The sequence below is a fragment of the Arachis hypogaea genome, chromosome 16 (genome assembly GCF_003086295.3).
Source record: "Arachis hypogaea cultivar Tifrunner chromosome 16, arahy.Tifrunner.gnm2.J5K5, whole genome shotgun sequence".
In the NCBI taxonomy this organism is placed as follows: Eukaryota; Viridiplantae; Streptophyta; class Magnoliopsida; order Fabales; family Fabaceae; genus Arachis; species Arachis hypogaea.
This window is the reverse complement of record NC_092051.1, coordinates 122989626-123001722: the sequence shown is the minus strand read 5'-3', so window position 1 is coordinate 123001722 and position 12097 is coordinate 122989626. Positions and strand designations below refer to the sequence as shown.

Genomic DNA, 12097 nt, shown 5'->3' with positions numbered 1-12097 from the left:
ACGCAGAACGCAGAACGCAGGCCGCATTTTTTATGTACACATCACTTTCATATAAGGTCAAACATAGCACATTGATAATTAAATTAAATTTGGTTCATAGTATCATTCTATTCACACACGTTGTTATACTCCCCTTGATGATTATTACAACACAACTTGTTTCTTTCCCATTAAATAATATAAAAAAACATTAAAAGTTCTAGTGAAAGCCGACTATAGCCGAATCCCTTCCATTCCTATTTCGATTTTTCTATGTATGCATTATTTCGATGAAATCAATTTGAGTCCTACTATATATAGACCAAGTTGAAATGCGAATTGATGTGAGTTAACAAATATTCATTCTATCAAAAACATATACATTATATATAGCTATTATTAAGTAATTACTAACTCTATTTTTGTCCAAATCAAATAATTAATATGGCTGCTGCTTTTGTTGGTCGAGTAGCATTCTTTGCCATTTCCATGGTTTTGCTTTCATCATTTGCTACTGCAACTGACTTCTTTGTTGGTGATAATGACGGATGGAAACTTGAATATAATTACACAAAATGGGCCCAAGATAAAGTTTTCCATGTTGGTGATGTCCTTGGTAGGTTTCACATGTTTTTTTTCTTTTTTCTTTTTTTGAAAAGAATAATATCCTAAATTAATCTCTAACGAATTTTTAGTCCTTATTAAATCCTATCACCAAATTATTAAATTTCTCATTTTATCCTTAATTTATTTATTTAAATTTTAACTACACTATCTAACTCACTCCCTTCTGTTTCATTACGTTATTCTTTATTTTGGAGGAAAAAAAAGGTTATTATTAAGCTTTTATAGATACTTATAGTTATATTATATTATTTTTATCCTACTGAATTTTAAGAACTTTAACATTGTACTTAAATAGATACAAATTTAATAGTAAGTAACTAACCAAAATGCTATTTACATACTAAAATCAATAATTAAAATTAACTACTAATATATTTGTACATATATAGTTTAATTTATTTTTAATTTGTATTTATATTCCAATATATATTATATATTATTGGCTGATTTTAATAGCTAATTTTGATATACATATAATATAGTGAATCAGCTAATTGTACAATACTACATCTTGTTGAGTTTACAATAATTTATATCAATATTGAGATTATTATTCAATTAATCTCTTAATAGCTTGTAAAAAAAATCCCGTGTTTTTTTTTAGAAAAATATTGGGAAAACATAGTAATACTTTTCCTAAAATTAATTTTTACCCTTCATATTTAAACTTTTTTTATATTTTTCTTCTAATATTTTTAAAATGGTTTTAACTTTGTCCCTTTTGGTTAAATAATCAACGCTCAAACGTTAATTTAACTTTTTTTGAAAAAAAAATTGAAACTTTAAACAAAATTTTGAGACATTTAGTATATTTTATTTTCTTTAAATTACTAATTATATATGCTATAATAACTCCTATATGGCTGTATCAATACAATTATATTATGTGTAAAAAAAAAAAAATTAATCATCATCTACATAGAATATATATTTAAAAAATATATTAAAAATAAATGAAATAATATATAAATTTAGACACAAATATACAGCAATTAATTGTTTTATATACATATAGCATTTTCGAGATTCACATATAGCTAGGGACTTAAAGTTTAAGGCAATAATAAACTAATTTGTGTTCTTTTAACCTTTTTAATTTTATTTGTGTGTTGGGTAGTGTTCAAATACAACAATGAGAGCCACAATGTGCTGAAAGTGAATGCAACATCTTTCAAGGACTGTGTCACCTCTGATCCACTGGAAACATTCCGAAGCGGCCATGATTGGATTTCCCTTCAAAGCCCGGGAAAGAAGTGGTACATCTGCGGCATTGCAGGCCATTGTGCTGACCACCAAATGAAGCTTGTCATCAACGTCCTCGCCGACGGCCCCGCCCCCGCTCCTACTTCTTCTTCTCACTCTCTTCTCTCCTCTCTTGCTGTGATGGTCGCAGCGGCCATGATTGCCGTTGCGGCCATCTTCGCCTAGAGAGAAGACCGTCGCTGGTGGTATTGAATTTCTTCAACTTTTAATTATTGTTTTGTGTTGTTATGGAAAAATAACGGAATAAGACTCTCTGGGTAGGTGTATGAGTTTCGGGTAGCTTCTACAAGCGGTTGACTTTGTTTATTACATCATTACATGGTTGTTCACTACTGAATCACGATAATTAAATTTGATTTTATATTATATCTCACCAACATGTATTTGTCTGTCGTTGTTCTATTTTCGGAGGACACTTTTAAATTTGTGCCAACAAATTTTAGATCTCACATTTTAGTTTCTAATAAATTTAAAAAAAATACTCTTTTATTTTTCATCATTTGTTCAAAAAACAAAATATCATTCATAATTTAAAAATTTTTAATTAGTCTCTTACTATTTATGTAATCGGCCTAAACGACTCCTTTGAGTCTCTTAGACCAACAACAAAGACAGCTAAACCATTTACTTTAATGATTGGAGATCAATTAAAAATTTTTAAATTGACAAGAGTAACTTTGATTCCATTAAATAAATAACAAAGTTGCGAGAATCAAACCGGTCAATGAATCGGTCGAGCGACTGGTGGTATAATAGTTTAATGGACATTAAAGTTAAATTAAGATATTCTTCTTCTTTTATTTTATTAAATTTTTCATATTTACATAGAATGATAAACTAAACAGAAACAAGCAAATCATAACACTACTACTATATAAAACAAACTACTACTAATAGTCGTTAATAATGGGTCCTATAATAATCAAAGTGGATATACAAAGAACAACCATAAAACTAGCCAGATAGCTAAACAAATAATTAAGAAGAAGAAGATGATGAATAATTTAACCATGAGTGGAGCCACCACCATCACCACCACCACCCCTGCATCGATTAAAGGCACTGCAACCACGGTTGTAACGGTTGGCAGGAGGACCCGGGCTACAATTCTTGGTAGTATTATCATTTTTCGAACATGGAATTCCATCCCTCCCTATTGCACCGTTTCCTATCACCTTGTTCTTTGATTCAAATATCTCCATGATACTCTCTGAATCCATCACAAATTCCTTCTTTGCTTCCATGCACTCCCCTATTGTTCCATTGTATGATGACTTAGGTATAGTCTTTGACATCATGCGCATTCCGACCACCATCGCCGTCATGGTGACCATACAAGTCACGATCAGAGCTAAGTGAAGTGAGTAGTTTTTGTTGGCCATTGTATTATTATTGATTTATTAGTAAAAATAAAGATTAAGAATATTGTTGATCAAGTGTGACAAAATTATCACGTCTAATACCGATATTTATAATAAAATATTGATGTGTAAATCGTATATCAAAATCTTATTATTAATTTGAGATAATTTTTTTTTGTTATGAATATGTATGTATAAAGATCACAACTCACTAAAAATAAGATAATCGAAATTCTAAGAAGTTAAATTCAAGTTATTTCTTAATTCATATATTTTACAGTAGATTAAAATTAATCTTGATATATATAATTGTAGTATATATAAAAAATATGGGTATGTATTTTATTGATGATGTAGGTATGGTGGAAACATTGTCAACCGAATTATCTTAATTATTTAGACAACAAGAAACAATTATTATTTGAAGAATAATGGATAAAACATTATCCACAATATATTATAGGAAACCACATACAAAATTATTTGATTGAGATTTAATATGATTCAAAATATATCTTATTAAGATTTGGTATAATTTTAGACATATACATTATTTTCTCATTCAATCTTCTATTATCTACAAATTTTATTGCAAATTAAATTGGCCAACACATCTTTTTTCCTTACTCCTCGGACGATCCTTTGCGCCACCATGTTATGTCGTTCACAGTGGCGGCGTTGATATGAAAGTGCAGGAAATTTCACATGAAAGTATATAATATTTTGTATAAGGTGAAAATTCAGATGCAGTTAATTTTATGTGAAATTGATAGTTAAGAGTTGTTAAATAATTTAATAAGTTTGATTAAATTGTCATCTAACGATTCTCAACTATCAATTTCAGATGAAATTAACTGCACTTAAATTTTTACCTTCGTATAAATAAAGTATATAAAAATGTGAAAATTTACATAAAATTGATAATTAAAAATGACTAAATAATTGACAAATTTAATTAAATTATTATTAATAATTATCAACTTCACATAAAAATAACTAATTACATATGAATTTTTACTATATCAAAAATCCTAAATCTTATAACAAATTAACGTATTATAATAAGCCATGGGTTATAATTTGGTCCTATTTGTGTCCTCAAGTTTGTAATCCTTCCTTACTGATAGGGAGAGTTTTTTTTTTTGTAAAAAAAATATTTGTTGTGGTTATTAATTTTATTATAATTTATTTAAATTTTTAGAATACGTATTACATATTTACATGTTTTTTTCTTATATTGGATTATATTTAAACTAATACTAACTAAATTTTCATTATATCACTTTTATTTTTTCACTAAATATATTAGTCACTATTATTATTTGACACTTATTTTAATAAAAATATTAAAAAAAATTTATATAAAAATCTTTGTTTAAAAATATGACTTATTTGTTTAGTTATATTTTAAATAAAAATAATATTTTTATAACATATTAAAATTAAATTTTATAATTTATTATTCAATAATCAAAATAAAATATCTTCTCATAAGAATAATTGTAAAATCTTTATGAGCCACTAATTTTTCTATATAGAAAAAAAGGAGGCTGAAAAAAGATAAATATTTAATAATAATAGTAACCTAACGTCTAAGTCTTTGAAATAAAATTACATATTGACTGAAAAAAAATTACAAGAGTAGCATTATTAATAGAAATTCTTCAACGGACATCAAATGTATGTTTGGATTAGAATTTGTAAACGAAAATTTGTATAAAATTAATTTTACAAATTTGATTTTGATAAAAAGTGAGTTAGTGTTAACGTGATTTATGTTTAGTAATTTTGTATCAAAATAAATTATAATAAATAAATGTAGCTTGGAATATATCATTTAAAATTACGTTTAGACAAAAATTACTAAAAAAGACATCAATTTATATTATTTAAAACTATATTATTTTAACACTCTTTGACTATAATTTCTTTTGAAAAAAATTTAAATTTATGTGTTAAAATTTAGTACTCTTTTAATTATAATTTATTAGTACTTTTCTTTAGTATTCTTTTTGTATTTAATTATATTTTTCTAATGAAATTTATATTATAAAGATTAACGATAATAAATAAAATATATACTAATTTAAGAATATATAGTTAAAAATATACAAAGTCAAATAAAAAAATAAAGTTCTATAAAAAAATACTTATTAATAAAAGTGATTAAAAAAATTTATATCAACAATGAATACTAAAAATTTTATTAAAAAAATAAAAATACATAAGTGAACATAAAAAAACTCGAAACAAAAAGATTCATACTATTAACAAGAAAAATAAATAAAAAATTAATAAAAATTAAAACTTAACAAAGAGAAATAATAATATTAAAAAAATATTTGTTTGTAAAGCATAGCCATGAAAAACAAATTCAAGAATTCTGATGATTATTTTTTTTATTTTTTATTGTAAATGAGATTGAATGATAGAATGGATAGAATATTAATTAATTTTTTAATTTATCAAGTGAACATAAAAAGTTACAATTTGTTGCTTATGGTGAATGGGAGTTTAAATCCAAAATCATGTTCGCGTTTAGAGAAAAACAAGTTAGCCAAACAAAAATTACAGCATTAAAAAAGATTGAACGTGCTTCTTGTGCTTTCAATCTGTTTATGAAACACACCCTAAGTAATCAAAGGCAAAAGCTAAAGAAAATAACAATAAGAGTAAGCTAAGAGAGATTAATGCTTAGTTTGGTAAAGCTTTTCGAAGAGGTGTTTGTACTTTTGAAAAGCTCAAACTCCTCATTTTGTGTTTGGTAAATCAAAAAGACCATGTGCTTGTGCTTGCAACTTTTAAATTATCGGGATACATAGAGCTTTTCAAAGTTGGCTTATGCTTTTCAAAATTTAAAAGTTTAATATATCCTCGTATGTTAACTAATTTTTAAATTTAATATTTGTATTTACGTCTATAATAGTATTTTTAAGTTTTAAAAGCTATTTTACCAAACACAATTTTTGTTGCTTGTATTTATTGAAAGCTATTTTTAATTTAATTTACTAAATATAAATGCTACAACTTTTAAAAAGTCATCTTTTAAAAATTAACTTTTGGGTTATGCTACGTGTACACCAAAATCAGCCACCAGTATAAAATACATGCTGGAATATAAATACATTAAAAATAAATTAAACCACACATGTATGTATATACAAATACATTTGTCTTCAACGTTTTCATCCTATTTAAGTCTCTAACGTTTCAAAATCGTCTCAATTTGTCCTGCTGTCAATTCTGTTAACGGATCCCTAACGGCAGGACAACATTGAGTCAATTTTAAAATGTTAGGGACTTAAATAGGACGATTAAAACGTTAGGAACAACTTTGTGACTTACCACAAACATTGGAGACAAAATTGATACTTTATTCAATTGGGATTTATAATTTATTATCTTAGTTGGATTTTGAAACCAACATTGTTCATGCATGCCCCTTCATTATGCTACAAAAAAAATACCGATTCAGTCACACTTTTTTTAAACTACATTTAAAAAGCGTAGCCTATTCATAGAATAGGCTTACCATTTTATAGAAGAATAATAAACATAGTTATGGCATCACTTAAAAAATGTGTCCTTAAATATTATAACAATCACTTATAAAGCATAGCCTTATCTTAATGGTTATGTTTTGGGTACGCTTACAAAACGTTTCCTAATCTAAACGCGCTATAAGCTTAATGAATTTTTCTCTTTCATTCGTTCAGAGATCAGAGTTTACCTTCATCGCTGTTTTCGCCCTTCTTCTTAACAAACCTGTGAAACCCTTCTTTATCCTTAATCTTGCAAAACCTTTTCCCTTTCCCCTTCTAATTCTCTGAAACCACTCTGATATCTCTAAAAAGTAAAAACCCTTTTCCCTTTCTAATTCTCTTGAAACCCTTGCCCTTTTATCTCCAAAACCAAACACTCTCATCTCTCAACACTCATTTACGGCACCGGCACTGGACAGACGATGGCTAATGGCAGGGAGATATTGAGTAACGGAACCATGACTGGTAGAAAGCAACAGAACAGAGGAGGTGAGGTGAGCTGCGACGAAAACTAAGCTGCAGCCGCGAGAAAGAGGTGCGATGGTGACTGATATGGGGTGGAGATGCGAAGATGTGACCGGAACCACCACTCGCCACTCCGGCTCCACATTCTAATGTCTCAGAATCTCTCTATCCCTCTCGTAACCACTCAGTCAGTCTCGGTCAAAACCGCTCACTCTCTGTTCTCAGTGACGAAAAAGAGTGAAGAATGTCAAGTTGGCCTTGGCAATGACGAACCGCGATGGAGAACTGAGATGGTAGTGATGATGAACCGAGACATTAGCAATGAACATAGATCAATGGTGTGTATGAATTTTTCTGGTTTTGCAATTTTTTTGAGGATTTGTTGTTCTAATATTTGGGGTTCTACAATCTTTTGTAATTTCTGCTTCTTACTATGTTAGAGTTTGCTTTTTTATTTTGTATTTTGCTTTATTATTTTGCATCTTGCTTTTTTAGGGTTTGTTAGTTGTTATTAGTGTTATTCTCTCATTGGAAACCAAGTACCAGCAGGTTTGGTAGTTGTTATTAGTGTTATTCTTGAGGAACTGTATTACTTTCTTGGGATAAACTAATTATTATGGATTAAATTACATGCTGTATGGCAAGAATTTACGATAAATATCATGAAATAATTATTGATAGATTGGTTTACCTAGTCATAACTTGACCTTCATGCTACTCTCTGATGATCTGATCATAACTTGCCAAAGTGAATTTAAAATATTTTAACCTGTTCTCACTCATTCTTTAACTTGCTCTCACTTTTCAGTTCGAAGGTGAGTATGATTTTGATAGTGATGATTAGGTATGAGATATATAGAATTCTTCTCTTCATTCTATTCTATGATAATTTCTATTTAGAGAGTATCACAACAATGCAGTGTGCTGCGAGTGCTAATTTAAAAATTTCTTCTTCTGTTAATCATTATGGCATAATCAGATAGAGAAAAAGTGGAGTCTCTTTGGAGAAACAATGTCACAGGTATTTCAATGTCTCTATCTTGCTTTCTGCAAATTGTCAAACTCTTCGTTCCAGATTTTATTTTTGATGAATTAAACAAAGCATTATAGTAGAAGATGTCTGGGGCTGCTTTAAAAAATATTCTATGCGTACCATCCTACTTTTCAATTATTGATTTAATTTGATAATGTAACTTGGATGCATATTATTATTCACACTGTTACTTTTGATACCTTTGCAGGAGAATGCTGACAATTTTGCAAAGTTAAAAGGCCTGCTGCAGGGTATAGTACACGCTACTTCAAATTTTGAGTTGAGTTCTTTATGGTTACCAAGTAGATTTAGGTCAAAGGTAGGCATTGTTGCATTAATACCATTACATTATAGTTCTATTGAAACTGAGATTTGATGGCTAAAATTTGGTAATGAGCATCCCAGGTTTATAATGTTGCTTCACCCAATGATTGCTTGGGACCCACCTGAATTAGCAAGGTAAAACAAGCTCTCAAATAGTAAAATTTTTTTAATTTTGATGCCGAACAAAATGTTATTGTTTGAATTTTAATTTTGACCTCTTGGACATGTTTTATCGCTTCCTATTATATTCTTTAACCTTTTAATTGTTATAGGTTTCATGGGCCTTTGGCTTTCATTATATTAAGATTCTATGTATATATAAGATAGAAAGAAATCTAGCTGTAGCTGAATATAAATCCTTATCAATTCCATAGAGGAGTTTTCAAATTATTTGTGTTCGGATTTATATTTCAGTGATAATGCTAAAACTGTTTTGCTATTCTACTTAGGATAACCAAATTAGGATTGAGTTGGATCTGTAATCTTCTTATCATTTAGTTTGTAATCTCTAAGTTACACATTGAGACTAACTTCAGGGTGCAACTTGGGCTGACTCTCCAAAAAAATAACTTAGTTCTATTATGCTAATTATTTTTATTTGAAAGTTGAAACAATGGTCAACTAGTTCCATTCGCAGTATCCCAGGTTTATTGAGACCTTTGGTACCCATATTGTTGTTGGAATGAAAATGGGAGGAAAGGATGTAATATATTTGAAGCAGCAGCACTCATTAGCTCTCCAACCTGCTGATGTTCAAAAAAGACTGAAAGAGATGGCAGATAGAAGATTTATGGATGCTACTGGCTAATATACAATTGGAATCCGGGAACAGAGGATAACATTCGCTAATATCAGTCCATCAAGTTCTTATTCTAAGGAGGTATGCATTGAACATTACCCTTGACAATATTTAACCTGTTTACTAGTTTCTTGCTAGTTGTGTAAGGAAGAAATAATTACATGCCAGCTGAACAGAAGTGGAGTATTTCAATTCCTTTGCATGTTAAAGTTTTTCTTGAATTTAGATCTTAATTTGGTGGGCTTTGAATAAAACAGAACTAACATAAAATACTTAAAATTTGTTGAGGAGAGTCGACCGAAAAGTTTGCATTAACTGTAAAATTATCCCGGGAGAGAGTTTGACAACACAACATAGGGTGCTCGTTATAGATTTTCGCGTTGAGCAAAAGTTGAGGAAAAGACATCATACGAAGAACCCAAGGACAAGGTGGTGGCGGATGAAAGGTGAGGAACAAAGAAGCTTCCTAAGACGGATAGGAGAAGAGGCAAAGTGGGATGGGAATGGAAGCGCGGAAGAGATGTGGAGGGAGATGGCAGAAGTTATCAGAAGAATAACAAAAGAAAGTTTTAGTGAATCTAAAGGAATAGGATCAAGAGACAAGGAGTCCTGGTGGTAGAATACGAGTATACAAGAAAAGATAAAGATAAAAAGAGAGTGCTTTAAAGAGTGGTCTTTATGCCGCAACGCAGATAACTGAAAAAAATATAAGGCGGCTAAGAAATAGACAAAAGTGGCTGTAAGTGAAGCAAGAACAAGAACATATGAGGGTCTCTACTAGTCTTTGGGTACAAAAGAAGGAGAAAAAGATATATATAGAATCGCAAAGAGTCGGAAAAGAAGAACGAGAGATTTGGATCAGGTTAAGTGCATAAAAGATAAGGATGGAGAGGTGTTGGCTCAAGAGGAGAAGATTAATAAAAGGTGGAAGAGCTACTTCTACGAGTTATTTAATGAGGGACAGAAGACTCTTCCGAGCCTTGGTCGATTATGCACAAGGGAAGAAGATCAAAACTTTGACTACTATAGAAGGATTCGAGACTTCGAGGTAAAAGAGGCTCTAAAGCAGATGAAAAATGGCAGGGCAGTAGGACCTGATAATATCCCGATTGAGGTTTGGAATGGTCTTGGAGAAAAAGGCATCAACTGGTTAACCAAGCTTTTTAATAAGATTTTAAGGTCAAAGAAGATGCCTGATGAGTGGAGAAAGAGTACCTTGGTACCTATCTACAAGAATAAGGGGGATATATAAAGTTGCGGAAACTATAGAGGAATCAAGCTTATGATTCATACTATGAAGTTATGGGAAAGGGTGATAGAATGGAGGTTGAGAAAAGAGACACAAGTAACAGAGAATCAATTTAGATTTATGCCAGGCAGATCTACCACGAAAGCGATATACCTATTAAAAAGGATGATGGAGAGGTATCGTAGTAATAAAAGGGATCTATATATGGCGTTTATTGATTTGGAAAAAGCGTATGATAGGGTACCAAGGGAGGTCTTATGGAAGGTTTTAGAAAAGAGGAGAGTAAGGATCACATATATTCGGACAATTAAAGACATGTATGATGGGGCCACAACTAGTGTGAAGACTCAAGGTGGTGTGACAGAGGAATTTTCTATTGGTATAGGATTACACCAGGGATCATCCTTAAGTCCATACCTTTTCACATTAGTCTTGGAAGTACTCACAGAGCACATCCAAGAGCATGTGCCATGGTGCATGCTTTTTGCCGATGATATCGTCCTTATGGGAGAGTCAAGGGAAGACCTAAATAAGAAGTTGGAGTTATGGAGAGAAGCTCTAGAAGTGTATGGTCTGCGCATAAGCCGTAGCAAGACGGAATATATGGAATGTAGGTTCAGTCTGAGAAGGGAAAACCCTAATATAGAGGTGAAGATTGGAGAGAACATCCTACGAAAAGTTAAAAGTTTTAAGTATCTTGAGTGCATCATACAGGATAACGGAGAGATTGAACAGGATGTAAATCATAGGATCCAAGCAGGTTGGTCAAAATGGCGGAGTGCATCTGGTTTTATATGCGACAAAAAAGTGCCTTTAAAACTTAAAGGTAAATTCTATCGCACCGATATAAGACCGGCTATGCTTTATGGTACGGAGTGTTGGGCGGCTAAAGGGGAGCACGAACATAAGCTGAGTGTGGCAGAGATGAATATGTTGAGATGGATGAGTGGTCATACGCGATTGGATAAAATAAAGAATGAAGATATAAGGGAGAGAGTTGGAGTAGCACCCATTGTGGAAAAGATGGTTGAATCGCGTCTCAGGTGGTTTGGACATGTGAGAAGAAGACCGATAGAACATCCAGTCAGGAGGGTGGATGAGATGGAAGATGGACAAAGGGCAAATGGCAGAGGAAGACCTAAGAAGACCATCTGTGAGGTGGTCAAACGAGATCTACATGTAAACGGTCTCTCTATAGACATGATACATGACAGAGCACAATGGCATCGTTTGATTCATGTAGCCGATCCCACTTAGTGGGACAAGGCTTTTGTTGTTGTTGTTGTTGTTTGTTTTATTTTGCCTAGAATTATAATAAATGGAAAAAAATAAGTGTCTCATTTTACGTTGATTCTTAATTTACACAACTATTGTCAGTTTGGTTTCTAATAATTTTCGGTTTGATTTTTTAATTTTTATAATTGCAAATGTCATTATAATATTTTTCTAATTACT

At 30.8% G+C, this 12097-nt stretch overlaps 1 protein-coding gene across 1 annotated transcript; it reads left to right on the top strand.

The window, feature by feature from the left end:
- The first annotated feature begins 323 nt into the window (after positions 1-323).
- On the top strand, positions 324-2258 carry LOC112757464 (blue copper protein 1a-like). The gene is made up of 2 exons (XM_025806045.2): positions 324-595; positions 1724-2258. Exons 1-2 carry the CDS (start codon positions 424-426, stop codon positions 2032-2034), a joined length of 483 nt encoding a protein of 160 aa, XP_025661830.1. The 5' UTR covers positions 324-423; the 3' UTR covers positions 2035-2258.
- Positions 2259-12097: the final 9839 nt, after the last annotated feature.

Bases quoted from the DNA above. Each gene is read 5' to 3' on its own strand.
- LOC112757464 (XM_025806045.2), top strand. From the start codon at position 424: ATGGCTGCTGCTTTTGTTGGTCGAGTAGCATTCTTTGCCATTTCCATG. The intron at 596-1,723 runs GTAGGTTTCACA...TGTGTTGGGTAG, and splicing joins CCATGTTGGTGATGTCCTTG to TGTTCAAATACAACAATGAG.